Here is a 17,232-nt window from a genome sequence, read left to right on the forward strand (position 1 = left end):
AGAGGGCGCATTCGAACGAAAAAGTTTTAGTGCCCCTTTTAAGTGTCTAAAAAGATTGGAGGGCAACTGGTCCCCATCACACGCCCATTTATTTCCCAAAGTTATGTGATGAAAACTTTGAGATAACCATTTTGTTCAGTATAGTGAAAAAATTAAATAATTATGTCTTTAGGGGTAAAATAACCCCCCCCCCCCCAACAATCCGTGGGGAGAGGCCTATAAGTTATGACATTTGCCCTTTGTTTACGTATAGTATTTGTATTTTGGGAAGTATAAAGACATTTTTGGACGGGGAAGCAGGTTGTGCTTGGTGTGGATTTCCATTGGGAGAATCTTTCTTGAGAAGAGAAATTTTCGGGGGGGGGGGTGTATTTTCCAGGGATAACATTACACTGGGAGGATTTGGAAGAATTCTTATACAAACGTCTTTTGAATTATCTTAGATTCTCTTTGCCAACTGACTTTTGTGTGTGAAGATGTTCGGGGGAAATATCAAGGGGCTATTTTCCGCATGTTTTGATTTCCGGAAAACATTTCCACGGAAGGAAGAATTTCCGGAGTGATCGATAAACCGATTAGAGATTAAAGTCTTTTTCAAATGAAAGTATGCTAATGATTATTTCAGGCTGAATTGTCTGCGAAGAATTTTACGGGAGGAGGATTTTCAGAGAGGATGGAACTGTCGAGGGAACCTGACGGGTGGAGTATACTTTACGTTGGAAGAAATTTTCACAGAGGAGTTTCTCAGTTTGTCGTGAGGGGGTACATTTCATGGCAGATTCACCTGCATTATTTGAAAAACGAACAGAAATCAAATAAAGAAAGAAAGTTTTTTTTAAATGAAAGTAAGGAGCAACATTAAAACTCAAACCAACAGTAATTATTCCGTACATGAAGGCTGAACTGAAACAGTGAAACATAGTGCCACAGTGAAACACGGCCTCTGAAACACAGTGGTCGTTTAATTAGAAAAAGAAGCTTTTTTAAAAGTGCTAACAGTTTTATCATAAAGAGCAAGGTAAGCTGAGGTAAGCTACCCAGAGCACCGCTTCTGCGGGGTTGCCCACTGTGGTCCAATTTTTCACTTTGAATTAGCTTTTATTTTGCTTATATCTGAGGCAGTAAGGGGGGAGGGGGGCTGTAATTAATTTTTCCCCGGGCGCCACTAACCCTAGGAACAACTCTGAATCCTAGCAGTGATTTGCACGATGTTATTAACTAAATGACAAAAAATTTATTTGAAGCGGCAATTAGGATCAGTATTTCCAAAATAAATTAAAAGATTTGGCACAAAGGCTTTCAATTTCCAGGGGAATAAAATATAATTTTGGAGAAAAAACTGACCATGAGAAAATGGGCATAATCTAAGCCCATGCGTCGAAAATACTTTTAAGTAGAGGGAGCAATGCAATCAAGGTATTTTGCGTGCTTTTGCTTTCGACGCTTATCATATTACACTTAACCACATTAAAAATATGTAATTATAATCATATTTTTTCCCTTTTCCCTTTACTTCTACTTACTTTTAACCTTCTTGTTTTTCTTATTATTATTATGTTTCTGTTATTGTTATGTTTAATGTTATGTTTCTGTTTCGGTTGTTTCTATTATTATTATAATGTTTCTTATTAAATCTTATTATTTTTGTTTTTTACTTGTGTTTCTTATTTTTCTTGTTCCAAGCTGGTATTCTGAGTTTCTTGTTGAATGCTTTCTTTCTATTTATGCTACAAATATATATCGAATTTTTCGTTTTATTTCCCTCCTTACGATAGAGAAAATCCAAAAAAGGTATACGATTTAAATATTTAATTAAACAGTTATCTCCCCCTTCTTTTATTCGCCTTGTTATATCTGACTTACCAAGTAGTTGTAAGCTTTCTTTCTGTCTCTTTGCCCCTGTGATTTATTTTACAATGGATTTTGAAATAATGATTTAAAATAGATTTAATCCTGCAATACCCAACATAAACAATCCTATTCAAATATATCCTAATTAAAATACATTTTAATTACAGAACAAATAACAAAAAAACTAATGATCTTTGGGTAGTTCATAATCACCAAATTTCTTCCTGTAATAATCTACATACTCCTTTTTCCTTTGCTCTCGTTTGGCAAAATAGTCGGGATACTGTGCTTTCTCATCTGGGTGCCAGTAATCCAACATATGATCGTATTCATGGGGATTCCTCATATAAGCCACCCCACCAGGGTCACGTGGAACTAGAAATAGTTGGAAATGTTAGTTATACGACTGGATTCAAGGAGACTGATCCTTTTTTCGTTGGGTTAGGTCAGAATCAGTGCTGCAACAAGTACTCCAAATTTTTACTTAAGTATCAAGTATTAAGTACTCATTATTTTTTTTACTTAAATATCAAGTAATAAGTACTTTCCAAATTCTCACTTAAGTATCAAATATCAAATCCTTGCCAAAATTGTACTTAAGTAATACTTCAAGTACTACTTCAAGTATTTATTCTATGTATATGGCTTCTAAGCCCCTTCCCTTGCCTATAAAATGTCCCCTGTCATTCCTCTCTTGGAAACCTTAATCAAGAACCAGAATTTCTGTTTTATTGTTTTTAACGTTTCCCTTATTCAGCTGGTACACACCCAACGAAGTCCAAGAAAATAATCTTAACCAATTTTCAACACAACGGCTTGAAAGGAAAAGAATATTAAAATAATTAAGTGCAGTCAAAAACCTCTTGATTGGATTAGACATATCACATGACAGGATTAACACAGTGCACGTAGAGTTGAACTTCTGGCGATAAGCATTCAATCAAATCTGGCACGTTTAAAAAAAAAGGGTTATTCTGAAACATGTGGGAATAATGGAAAAAATATTGAAAGTATTGTTCTCCATTGTTTGGCTGGTACATACCCAACGAAGTCCAAAAAATAATCTGAACCAATTTTCAACACAACGGCTTGAAATAAAATACTTTTAGAACAATTAAGTACAGTCGAAAAACTCCTGATTGGATCAGATAGATCACATGACAGGATTAACACAGTGCATGTAGAGTTGAACTTCTGGTGATTAGTGTTCAGTCAAATCTGACACATTTGAAAAAATACACGGTTATTCTGAAACATGTGGGAATGAAAAAAAAAATATTGAAAATATTTTTTCCCTTGTTTGGGTGGTAGACACCCAACAAAGTCCAAAAAATAATCTGAACCAATTTTCAACACAACGGCTTGAAAGAAAAAGACTATCAAAACAATTAAGTGCAGTCAAAAAACTTCTGATTGCATCAGACAGATCACATGACAGGATTAATACAGTGCACATAGAGTTGAACTTCTGGCGATTAGTTTTCAGTCAAATCTGGCATGTTTGAAAAAATACAGTGTTATTCTGAAACATGTCAGAATGGTGGAAAAACCATTGAAAATAGAAAAATAAACTTTGGATTGGCTTTAAAACAGATAAAAGGTAATAAAGTAGTTCATTCTCTGATTCAATAAATAAAAACCTTAGCAACAAAAAAAAACTCAAATTTAAAAGTAAGGAGCCAAGTGAGTCAGTTGCAGACTTTTTTAACAAGAGAAATTAAAGCTCAATAATCAAAAATCAATTGATGGCATGTCTCGCCCTCGGCACCTTTACAAGGAAACTGCCTCAAGTTTTCAAGTTAAATTTCAGACACGCTATGAAAATGTATGGCATCTATATCCTTTGGCTGGTTTTCACTCAAGCAAGCCGCATGGTATGTAGTCAATTCAGATGGTCGGTAAAACTCCCTACAAACATATATTATAAAATCACAAGCCTGCAGCACGTCCGCTGATCCAGACGCATTTCATACAGCTGGTCAAACTGCAGAATGAATGAATGAATCAATGAATGCACTTTTTTTATCCGTAAAAGTATAAAAAAACACAAAGTACAGAGTATTATAAATAAACTAAAACAATGAACAGCAAGAAAAAAAATCAGACTAACAAAACACAACATGGACTAATTAACCAGTATTAATATGGAAAAAGGCTGCAGAGGGTTGTAAACGTGAATAACGTAGATAGTCTTTTTCCATAAATCATCACCGGAAGACCGAATCCAAGAAGGCATATCTATTAAACCAAATCGAGCAATTATTTTTCTGTTTTGGTGCCATCTAGGAAACTGGAGGAGGATTTTGTATGGGGATTTTTCTTACAAAACAGACGAGCCATGCCAGATGAAAACAAAAGCACAGGGGCGCAATAAGCGTTATAAGTCATGCACAAACCGTTGCGTTTGTAACGGCTTTTGTTTGGGGATATTTTTCTGTAAGCGACGTGTAGGTTTTTCATGGCTTGATTCACTAGGGATGAAAAGGTAGTGGAAAGTGTTGGACCAAAACACAGACCAAGCCAACTAACTAAAGAAGAACATGGCAGAATTGCAGTCCCAGCAACAAATGGAGCAACCGTCCAAGGGCTATTAAAACAAATAAACTTGCATTTAGACGCATTAACTGACAGTCCAATCTTAGATAGCTTATTGGTTAATATAGTAAAATTGGAAAGCAATCCACAGCAAGTCTGGGCAACAAGAAGAACGTCGTCTGCATATGCAACAGAAGACAAACCAATATTACCATAAGAAACAGAACTTTTAAGGGGATGCAGGAACGATGCAAGCACACATTTAAATATACTAGAAGACAATACGGCAGAAGTTGCAACCTATCTATTTCTAACTGCAGTTTTCATACCATGAAGTGGTAAAAACCATGAGACTAAGCTGAAAATCTTCTGAGAAAAAAGGAATAAAACAAGAGCTAAGAGCTCATATGGCACTTGTGACGAGGTCAGAAGAGCCAAGAGCTCATAGGGCATGAGCTCTAGCAAAATAATCAGAATAAATAGATTAATTTAAAAGAAAAATCAGAGGCTTAATGTTGGTGGGCATTTAAAATAAGAGCTCTGAGACACAAGGTCCTTTTAAATATCAAAATTCATTAAGATCCAATCACCCACTCACAAGTTAAAAATACCTCATTTTTCTAATTTTTCCTCTCCCTTCAACCCCCTCCCAGATGGTTGAATTGGGGAAATCAACTTTATCAAGTCAATTTGTGCAGGTCCCTGACACGCCTACCAATTTTTATTGTCCAAGCACGTCCAGAAGTACCAAACTCCCCAACGCACTGGACCCCCCTAACTACCCCAAAGAGAGTGGATCCAGTCCCGTTTCGTCAATCACGTATCTACGACATTTGCTTATTCTACCCACCAAGTTTCATCCCGATCTCTCCACTCTAAACGTTTTCCAAGATTTCCGGTTTCCCCCTCCAACTCTCACCCAATGTCACCAGAACTGGTCGGGGTTTAAAATAAGAGATCTGAGATATGAGTTCCTTCTTAATATGAAATTCAAAATACCTCACGAATGGTCATACGCTCTTAAGTTAAAAATACCTAATTTTTTCTAATTTTTCAGAATTAACCCTCCCCCCAACTTCCCAAAAGAGAGTGAATTCGTTCTGTTTATGTCAATCACGTATCTAGGACTTGTGCTTATTTTTCCCAATAAGTTTCATGCCGATCCCTTTACTTTAAGCATTTTCCAAGATTTTAGGTTTCCCCCTCCAATGTCACCTGATCCGGTCGGAATTTAATGTAAGAGCTCTGAGACATGACATCTTCCTAAATATCAAATTTAATTAAGATCCGATCTAATTTTTCCTAATTAACCATCCTCCCACTCCCCCCCCAGATGGTCAAATCAGGGAGACAACTATTTCAAATTTAATCTGGTCTGGTCCCTGATACACGTGGCAAATTTCATCGTCCTAGCTTATCTGGTAGTGCCTAAACTAGCAAAACCAGGACTGATAGACCAACAGACCTACAGAACTTATGATCACTGTATGTCACTTGGTAGATACCAAGTGCCATACAAAGTAATTTTTCTCTGGGAGTGGAATATTTGGTTGAAGGTTGGCTTCAGTATGACTTATTTTGGAAAAGGGTTATTTCCATGCTTTGGGCAAGCCATGGTTGGAAGTAGTTATAGGCCCTACTAAACTGAAGGAAAACTCGACTTTCTTAAAACTTGAACCCCCCCTTGCCCTATTTTAGATAAAAGCTTGTGATATCAGAGCTCGATATGAGCCCTGATCCTAGTCATCTTTGGTCTAGCTTTCATTTTGATCTGTTGCTCCATTCGCAAGTTATACTAAATTAAACCAAAAGCTTCACTGAGATCCATCAATCTCTCGCAAGCTCCACTGAATTAAATAAAAAACTCAACTTTTAATTAAGCTAAGGTCTCCATCCCAGAACTCAAGGTATACCATACTCTTAGGCATCTTTATTCAATTTTCATCGAAATTCATCTCCATATGCAAGTTACAGTGAATTAAATAAAAAACTTGAATTTTTTTAACACTTAAAGCCCCATCGCCCTAATTGAGCTCAATTTTAAATCCAAATAGTTCAATTTCAATACAAATCTGACTGGTGGTTCTCTTGCTATATTTGATTGCACAGACAGGCGGACAGACAGACAGATCTCAAAAACCTATCTTGATGGATATTTTCCACTATCCAAAGAGGTGATGATACCTGGATGTTGATATACCATTGTTTTCCTTTTTTGGATCCAATTAGCCAACATGGCTACCTAAGACGTTGCAAAATCCGTCTGTCTGTCTGTCCGTCCGTGTAATCACGTATAGGGGGAGAAACTCTGGTTGGATTTGGATGAAAATTTTGATGGCCAGATTTGATGCCAAGGATCATAAGACCTATCAAGTTGAAAGATGAAGATCCTAGCTCAAATAAAACAGGGGGAAGAGGGCTTTACCTGCTAAAAACAGTTTTTCGTTTAATTTAGAGTAACTTGCAACTGGAGTGATGGATCTGAATGAAAATTGATCCAAAGAGGCCTAAGACCATGACACATATCAAGTTTTGAGATGCAGACCCTAGCTCAAATTAAACAAGGGGGAGTGGGTTTTAATTCCTGAAAAATTTAAGTTTTCTGTTTAATTTAATATAACTTGCAAATGGAGTAATGGATCCGAATGAAAACTAGACCAAAGATGCCTAAGATCAGGGCTCATATCAAGTTCTGGTACCACAAAGCTTATATCAAATAGGGCGAGAGGGAGAGGGTTTTAAGTCTTAAGAAAGTTGAGTTTTCCTTTAATTTAGTAGGGCCTATAGCTTATAAATGGAGTGACAAATCTGAAGTCAAATTCGTCTGAATACCTGAATTTGCTGGAAGGAATTTGACAAAATACCACTGCATTATATCCAGCAAGAATTGTCTAGACTTGTTTATTGCAGACAACATTTAGATGCGCAAAGATTCATAGCTTCAGTAGTTTTACCAATAATATGGTCCTGAAGATGATGAAATGGTAGAAATCTGGTTCAGTTGATGAGATGACAAAACTTAAACACTAATGTCAGAAATATAAGCCCAAATTGACTACAGTATGCAACATTTAGCACAAAACAACGGATTTTAGCTCACTGTCGACCAGTGAACTGTGAAATAATTTCAATTTTCTTTGTTATATAACTTTTAAACAAAAATTAAGCCAAGTGTTAATCATACTATAATTTTTTTTTTCATAAAAAACAAATACATTATTTCATATCTAAAAATAGGGCATGGAACTATATCTGTGTTTACTCTAAATCTAAAGGGTGATGTTTTCTTGTACATTGCCAAAGCACAGACAAACAAAAGCTATATCTGAGTTTGCTCTAAATCTAAAGGTGATGTTTTCTTGTACATTGCCAAAGCACACACACACAAAATTTTCGTGTTAAAGGTAAAGTATTTGAAAAACAAGTACATTAAAAGTATCCTAAGGAATAAGTATTTCGTAATCTTACTTAAGCATCAAGTAATAAGTACACCCTAGAGTTTTTACTTAAGTACAAGTACAAGTAATGAAAAATTTTACTTAAGTAGTACTTCAAGTAAGTGACAGCACTGGTCAGAATCTTCAAGTTTGTATTATTGTTTGAGCGCATTACTGAAATTGATGATAGAAATAATTCAAGTAACGCCGAATGTTGGAACTAGAAATAAAAAAATAAAAAAAAACAGCTTCGATTACCTGACTGTTAAATTCTTTTAGGTATGTTTTATTTACCAATTCTCATTTCGTTGAGACGATTTTAATTACAATAAAACTTTATAATTTAATCATTTTTGAGATTGGTTAGAAACAAAACCAAAAATATGGAGAGAGGGGCATAGGCTGAAGAAAGTATCGCAATTGCAGGAACATTTTCCACCTATCGAAATGATGGCTATGATGCCAAAACCAACGGCACAAGAACGATGAAACTGACAGTCGTGATGATTACGACACAACCTATTACAATGATGGCATCAATGACAAAGAAGGTGATATCAGGGGTTCATGTTGTCGTTACTGACTTTTGTCATTACCTACTATGTCGTTATTGTTGTCTCGAATATACTCCATACTGTTGAAATCATTATCGTAAGCATCATCTTCTAACTTTTTCAAAGTTTCCATCCAAAGCTTGACACACCAATACTACTACCTTCCTTCTAGGACTTTCTCCATCCATCTGTTGTAAAAAGTTTTCACAATAATCAGTTTTCCCATGACCAAATTCTTCCCTGGATTGATTTGCGCTTGGGTTTAAATCTTTCGTGGTTTAATTTTGCTTGGACAGAATCTGGCTGGGTAGAATTTTGTGTGGATTAGTTTAAACGAAACTGGGTAGGTTGAAATTTGTAGGTAGTCATGGGGTAGCAAAGTGAGATTGATCTCTACTTGGTAATGTAGGACTCAGAGTTCAAACTCAGCTGCAGTGACCCGCAATAGGGCCCCGAATTCGATTCCGTTGATGAGATTATGCGAAATCGTCGCGTAATGATCCAAAAAAAAAGAAGAAAAGAAAGATGAAATTGGTTTGTACACTAATGCGTCAACTAGGATTTGATTTTTTGGGGAAATTTTCAGGGTAAATTCTCTAAAAAGTACTTAAATATATATATATATATATATATATATATATATATATATATATATATATATATATATATATATATATATATATATATATATATATATATATATATATATATATATATATATATATATATATATATATATATATATATATATATATATATATATATATATAGTTATTTTTGCGACACTGCCCTAAAAGCATTGCAGACCTTGTAGATAGTAGACAGTACTATTCCAAATTGTCACAAAAACAGGTTGCTCTGTGGCTTTTATTAGAGGTGAGATACTCAGCTGTCTCACTTATTCTATTAGTATTTGTTTCTTTTCAAATTATAAATTCTATTCTTATCTAGCGGGTTCATTGTTACATTTTTTTTTTTATGTAAAGACGGAACTGTAATATCGCTACAAGATATTTATGGATTTTTCGTCAGATCGGATTCTTTGATTATCTTTAGAGATCTTTGTAGTTCTTCCATCTCATTTCAGGTTTTTTTTTGGCAAAATATTACGTACAATGTCACTCAAATTTAAGTCAGAGCACCCTTTCAACAAAAATAAAACGTTCTCGTCACAGTTACAGATTTGATAAAGAAATTATAAAGTATTAGAAAACTAATATATTAGGAAATCTAAGAAAATACATTTTTTTAGAGACTAATAAATTAATAAATAATAGTACATATATTAAATAAACAATTTATAATACTAATAAAAACGTATCAGCAATAAATATAAAAATCAAGTAAGTTAAAATAATAATAAATTAATAAACTGATAAATTAACAAATGTTGGAAAAATAGAATATTAGAAAACTATTAAGCGAAATATGATGAGTTTTTCCCGAAATACATACTGCTACTCAGCAAGCATATCAAAGCTATTTATTACGCAAAACCATATTCGGTAAATATAATACTAAAACTAAAAAATGATAAAAAATATTTAAGAAAATAACGCTTATACCATGAAGACTCTAGTGGGAATATTTATATTTGCCGTTGGAGCCATTCGGTCAAAACACAGATAAAGTACTGAAACTTTTCTCTTATCATCTTTTTATTAAAATAATTTATTTCATACGCAATTTATATCCTATATGCCCTCTTAACAGCTGATTCAAGAATTTGAATGACTATCTGGCGCTGTGGCTGAACTAGCTCTTTCTGAACAAATGAACGGACTTGAATCCTGTTAAAGTACTAAAGCATATAAAGCTAATATCAAACTATGCATGAGATTAAAAGATAAGCCGCTTGTGCGCCAAACCACCATTCAATGTCTAATCGGTCTGGACCAGAGGTATAAGTGGGATTTTTCGCGGAAATCCCGCTGACGTCTTTATCGGTCCGTCACGCGTCAACCCAAAATCAATCCAATCTTTCATCTCTTACTTCTAAGACTATCTGCCATAGTTCTTCCCTAGGAATGACGCATGGATCGATGATAGATAGACTTATCTATCAACAAATGAACTGACATCATTTTTACACAATCATAAAAAAGGCTTATGCCAGATTTGCCTCTCACTCACTCGGACTACCTGTCTTGGTTTTTTCTATAATATGCTTGATGCCTACAACTACTTGATTTTAATTCATTTCACCCGCATTTCTCTTTCGTGAAGGAGAGGACGTCCGAGCAGAAACAAAAAAGAAAGATCCAATTTGTTTTGTCGACTTTTTATATAAAGCAATCCTACCTCTCTTCACAATTGTAAAACTTGAAGAATTTATAAAAAAACTTGCTATCATAAATTGATTTGTGAAGCAATGAAAGCTGCACATTTCCATTTTTGGGTCAAAACGAGGTTTTAAACCCAAAAATCCAAAGAAGGCTTAGTTCTATCGACTTTCGTTCCCAAAGTTTCCTGTTTCCTATTGTATAATTTTTAAGCTTAGGATAAATAATTTTTTATCCCTCAGAGGGTTTAGTTCTAGTGATTTATACTCCCAAGAGTGTTACATTGTCTATTTTTCTTTTACCTTTATACAATGTTTTCTCTATACAAGTTTTTTTACTTTTATACAATGGAAAGCATTTGTCTTTCTATACCCTTTTCTTATGATATTAAATAAAAAAAACAACAAGTTTTTTAACTGCAGGTACGGAGCGACATTAAAACTTAAAACAAACAGAAGTTATTCCGTATATGAAAGGGGTCGTCCCCTCCTCGACGCCTCGCTCTTTACGCTAAAGTTTGATTCTTTCTCACAAGTCTACTTTTTAAAGCAATAAAAACTTTAGCGTTAAGAGCAAGGCGTTGAGGAGGGGACGACCCCTTTCATATACAGAATAATTTCTGCTCGTTTTAAGTTTTAATGTCGCTCCTTACTTGCAGTTAAAAAACTTGTTTTTTTTTATTATTTAATTTCTGAACATTTTTTTATTAATGCATGTTTTGATTTTGGCTCACCTCACATGAATAATTAAAATGAAATTTGCATATTAATTTTTTTTTATAAAAAGACAATTTTTTAAAAAAAGGACTGGAGGAGGAGGTCATGTTGCACTCCTATTTTAATAATTAATTTTTGATTTTCGGACGATTTTGATAAAAAAAGGACTGGAGGAGGAAGCCATGTTGCACTCCCATTTTTGGTTAATTAAAAAGGTAACTAGAACTTTTTTTATTACAAATGTTTTATTAGTAATAAATATACGTGAATTAACTTACGCAACGAAATTCTATATTTGTATATTTTTATTACGTATATGAAGGGGTTCTCCGCCTCGTCAATACCTCGCTCTTTACACTAAAGCTTCAATTTGAGCCCCCAATTCTTTAAGGATGACCTCTGAATCACAAAGGCCGAAGAATAAATACTTGAAATTGCTAAAAAATGCTTTAGCATAAAGAGTAAGGTATTGTGGAGGAGACAAACCCCCTTATATACGCAATAATCTCTGTTCATTTTAGGTTCTAATGCTGCTTCTTAATTCCACCTGAAAAATCTTTTTTTATTTATTTTTTCATTTTTTTAAAATAATGCTAGAAAATCCTGCGGCCCCTTCATGGAAATTTTCTTCCCTCATGATAATTTCATCCATGGAAAGATCCTCCCACGTAACCCCCTTCCCCGAGCCCCTTTAACGTGAAAAAGTCCCCCTGAAAACGTCCCGATATTACTATGTGCAAACAATGGTGAAAGTTTGTAACTTGCAGCCCCTCCCCCGGGGACTTTGGGGGATTAAGTCGTCCCTAAAGACATAATTATTAGGGTTTTCGACTATGTTGAACAAAAATGGCCACCTCAAAATTTTGATCCAGTGACTTTGGGAAAAATGAGCGTAGGAGAGGGCCTAGGTGCCTCCAATTTTAAGGTCACTTAAAAAGGGCATTAGAACTTTTAGTTTCCGTTAGAATGAGCCCACTCGCGACATTCTAGGACCACTGGGTCGATACATCACCCTTAAAAAAAAAAAAAAAAAAAAAAAAAAAAAAAAAAAAAAAAAAAAAAAAAAAAAAAAAAAAAAAAAAAACACATCCGTGATCTGTCTTCTGGAAAAAAAAAAATACCCCATTTTTGTAGATAGGAGCTTGAAACTTCTACAGTAGGGTTTTCTGATACGCTGAATCTGATGGTGTGATTTTCGTTAAGATACTTTGACTTTTAAAGGGTGTTTCCACCTAATTTTTAAAATAAGGCAAGTTTTCTCAGGCTCGTAACTTCTGATGGGAAAAACTAAACTTGATGAAACTTAAATATTTAGAATCAGCGTAAATACGATTCTTTTGATGTAAATATTGGTATCAAAATTCCTATTGAACCGGGTCGCTCCTTACTATAGTTCGTTACTGTATGAACTGTTTGACTCGCCATTATTTTACTTTTTTACATTTTTTCATTGTTTTACATTATTTTTTACTGTTGTAAAAAGATTTTTGGATAACCCTCCATTTGTTCATTCCAAATTTGAGTTTGCAACAGAAAAAAGTATTAACTTACAGTATATTCTATTAAAGCTCCTGTCGAAAAGCTCTTCTTCTCCGTCTACGACAAGTTTATGTGCTAAAACCATATCTTTAATATTACGATTCTCTTCGAAGCGAGCACGCAACAAAACAGCATGGTATCGGTATTCATGTCTGAAAATTTTGAAAACAGGTTACTTTCATATACACGAGGAAGACCAGAGTTACTTTCATACACACATTTCACAAGAGGAAGGAAGGAATTGGGAAAAATAAACGAGAAGTATCCGAGGTTCAACCTTGGAAACCTTGATTGATTTGTAGAAGAAAACACATGTGTAATTCATAAAAATTGGAATTTTTGGACCGAGTCGTACTTGTGATGACTAGACTATGCATACCATACACCATGTAGTACACTATAATCTTAGGAAAACTTGGAGCGTCAGCTGTTTACCACGGCATAAGGCTATCTAATACACAATAAAATATAAATTCAAAAGATTGCGACGAATTGTAGATGGCACTACCGATACATCTAACTCAGGAATATATTCAAAGGCAGAGGCTGAGTTTTAACGTATGCCTAAGTTCAGATATTTTTCAAAGAAGTAGGGTAGGGGGGAAACCGGAAAGTATTTTGCAGTCGATGCTAAAATTTGGATATAAAAAAATCATAAAACGTGATATTTTTTTCAAAATATGACACTAATTTGCACTTTTTGTAAAATTTCGGTTTTCTAGGGAGGTAAGAATATGAGTAAAAAAGAATAAGGCAAAAGATATTATTATATTCTATTGTACTTCACAAAACAAAATATTGTCTTTTATGGCTCACCAATTTTTAACAAAGCAAATATAGCTAATCTTGCAAATCATGCTTATGAAACAGTGTTTCAACAGCTCGCAGTTCAATTATGTTTCGCAGTTCAGTCGATTTCATCTATTAAAAGACATTATTTCCAGCAAAGAGCAGGGTTCCTGAGGTTAAGCATACTAACAAAAACGCACACAAATCTCGTAATAATAATAATGGTGAGGAAAGGACCATGTAAAGAAAACAACAACAAAAAACAAAGAAATACTAAAATGATGGGAAAGTGGGCGAGGGAGACTATTTCAACATGGGGTAAACAGTAATAAACAAAGAAAAATGTCAAATGGAACATTTGAATTTCCAATCATCACAGGTTTATAAACCATCTGTAATATTCACTTTCATAACTTCAGACGAGATTGCCGAGATGATTAAATTACATTTCTACCATTCAACTTATAGTTGTTTGAAATCAGCGGTATTTGACAATCTAGACATTTATAGCCGTTATAGATATTTATAGACAGTTATAGCGGTATAACTGAAAATCTAAACATTTCAGAACTATATGAGACGATTTCTACAGAACGAATACTAGGCCATCTAAGAGCCTAAGAAGGAGGAGGGGTCAACAGAGACAATCCACGGTTTCTACTTTCTCACAAAGCAGAGGCTTACCACAATTTCCACTTGGAAGGATTTGAGGTAATTGAAACTGCATGAAACATGGTGGTTTGAAAGGCTAAAAACGATTTGTCAATTTTTTTCCTAGAAGAATCATGGGTGCAGTTGTGGGTGCAATCTAGCAAAGAGCATACCCTGGCCCATAGTAGCCAAAAATTTAAAAACGACTATTGAAAAAAAAAATAATGGAAAAATACCGTTTGTAGCTGATTAAGAAATGGCAACTATTTTCTCGATTAATCTTAGTAGTATTCCTGAATACGCCAATTTTCAGAAAAAAAAAAGCTTGCATAAGTTTTTTAGAGAATTAAAATTGTGCTGTAAAGTTTATTCATTTCATGCCCGGTAAGAGACTAGGGAGCACGAAGATTTTCCTGCTTCTAATTTTGCTGCGTCAGATTTGTGTTCATGGTTGTAGTGAAGAACAAACCACGGCCTATAGTAACCAGAAGTTTAAAATGCGTTAAAACACTGTCAATTGAGAAAAGCTGCCATATGCAGCTGATACAGGAATGGAGACTATTTTTTCGATTTAGTCTTGATTGTAAAATGTTATTTTGGAAACAAATTTACATGAATTTTGAAAGCGCCTAGAACCCCTAGAAAATGGCGTCGGACCGAAATGAAAAGAACCCAACGCAGGAAACCTAAATTTCAGGAAAGCGCTAGTTTTTCAAAATTCTATAAAAATAGGCAAATATAATGAGCCGGTTTATTTGAAACAATCTTTTGAAAATATGCTGAATAAACTGCGAAGTAGTAATTTTTATTCAATTTACGTTTCAACTTCGCTCCTTGCTTTTATCCGAAAAAAAATTGCTTTGTTTCTCACGTTAGTTAATTGACTAGCATTTAACTAACAATTAAATGCCGATTATAATTGTCTTATAATTAATTAATTGTAACTAAATATTTAATGCACTAATTAAATTTAATTGATAAACTGATTATAATTAATTGTCTAAGAATAGTTTTAGGCACTCCTTTTACTGACCGTACATCAAACCATAAACTGTATGAAAGATGTGGCTTAATACCATCTTCTAGGGCTCAATGAAAGAAAGATTTAAGGTGGCTCGGCCAGGTTCTACAGATGAAGGATGAAAATGCGCTTCGACCATTCATTCAAGGCCAAACTAAAAGCAGCTCATCCCCAAAAAGATGTGGGAGAGGGTAAACAATGAAACTTCTAATAAATTGGGGGAGGATTGAGTGCTGCTGTGTTAGCCACAGAGTTGATGCTGCAGTGAGTTGTTAGTAGTAGTAGCAAAATCTATTCGGTATTTTTCCCCTAGTGCATTCATTATGAGCATTCATAATCTGCTTTCTGTGGAGATTCAAAATCTCCACCGAAAAATACACAGCATTTCATTAGATTGAAAAACACTTTACGTGTTTTAAGAAACTGAAAAGTTTGTATGACGGTGAAACTTCCTGCTATTTTATTTCAGCTTTCCAGAGGTAAGTTTTGCTTGCGTTTAGAGAGCTTATAAGAGCCGTTCTAGGCGAGTGTTTAGCACGCTAGACTTGAAACCCTTAGTCCATGAGGACAGGGAATTGAGTCCGGGTGTCAGTGGTTATTTGGCTCGGAGCGGAGTTTATGGTGTGACAACGTAAGCTGAGCTAGAGTCGACCCAGCTCTAAGAGGGCACCTGGAGACATCCGAGGAAGGTAAACAGGAAGGGTGTGCGAAAGCACAGGATGGCCGGCCCCCAATCCCCGTTGCACTCCCTCAATGAAGGGCCACAAAACGGAAATTAGCACCACTGGTAGGGACTGTAAAGTCCAGTGCAATATTCTTTAACTTTTTATATACCTTGTAGTATTTATAAAGAAAAAGAAACAATATTTTAAATTTCTACTTTCAATAAGAAAAATGAGCTAAAGATAGATTAAACAATGAGCAAAAATAACATCTTGACTAAAAGACAAAAGAGACAAAACATTTTGAAGAAAAACCATCCCTATGGAGAAAAATGTTAACATCAAAATATCACACGAAGGGGGAAAAAACAACAGTTAAGTGATAAATCCTAGTGGTAGCAGCCATAGTCTGGACGTGACGATTACATGCTTATTATAGTAATTACTTTTTTTATATACAAGACAAAGAATTAGAATAATAAGCACTGACACACCCCACATCTGTCCTTTCCAAGAATGGCAAAAAGATTAAAAATGGAAACCTTGTAATGCTTGGAAAAATATGACACTAAGCCGATTCAAAATATTCACTACAACTGGAGAGTAAAATACCCCTCTTTGTAAGCCTGATTTGGCAAATACTTATCGTTAGTTAATACTGAGCAACAAAACCAGACAAACAAGAAAATATAATTCTGGATAAACAAATATTTACGCCTTTTTAAACAGGTTGTTGGTGGTTTTGTGACAAATATTAAGCCATTAGAAGCAACGAAAAGTTTTGAGTCAAGATATTTGCGGGTCGTGACAAGCAATGCATTAAACAACCTCAATCATGCATCCACAGCCTTATTTAACACGATCTAACCAGATAGGTAAAATAAATGATTGGAGAGACTACACTTAACCAAAGCGTAGCAAAAAAGCAACATACAGTGATAGTGCTTTTTAAGTGCTTTGATTTAGTTGTCCACTTGGCCTTGGTGCCAAATGGTAGTTACCAAGTATACTACTATGGCCAAGTATTACCAAGTAATGGCCAAGTATACTACCAAGGCCATTTGGCCTTGGTAGTATACGATTCATCACAATTGGAAACGAGGACGGGGATGAAATAGAAGTCATAATAAATAAATAAATGTTTATAAATATTTAGGACGATTCTTGAGTTGAATCTCTAAGAACCCTCGTCAGT

The 17,232-nt window shown here is 34.7% G+C and overlaps 1 protein-coding gene across 1 annotated transcript in view; it reads right to left on the reverse strand.

The window, feature by feature from the left end:
• Positions 1-1,990: 1,990 nt before the first annotated feature.
• Positions 1,991-17,232, reverse strand: part of LOC136032736 (NADH dehydrogenase [ubiquinone] 1 beta subcomplex subunit 9-like) — a 36,337-nt gene continuing 21,095 nt past the window's right edge. Inside the window, exons 2-3 of the mRNA XM_065713064.1 lie at positions 12,927-13,066; positions 1,991-2,226 (exon numbers count right to left, since the gene is read on the reverse strand). Of these exons, the coding sequence (XP_065569136.1) occupies positions 2,036-2,226; positions 12,927-13,066 (331 nt within the window). The 3' untranslated portion in view covers positions 1,991-2,035. The remainder of the gene's footprint in view (positions 2,227-12,926; positions 13,067-17,232) is intronic.

This window comes from Artemia franciscana, chromosome 11, assembly GCF_032884065.1.
Source record: "Artemia franciscana chromosome 11, ASM3288406v1, whole genome shotgun sequence".
Taxonomy (NCBI): Eukaryota; Metazoa; Arthropoda; class Branchiopoda; order Anostraca; family Artemiidae; genus Artemia; species Artemia franciscana.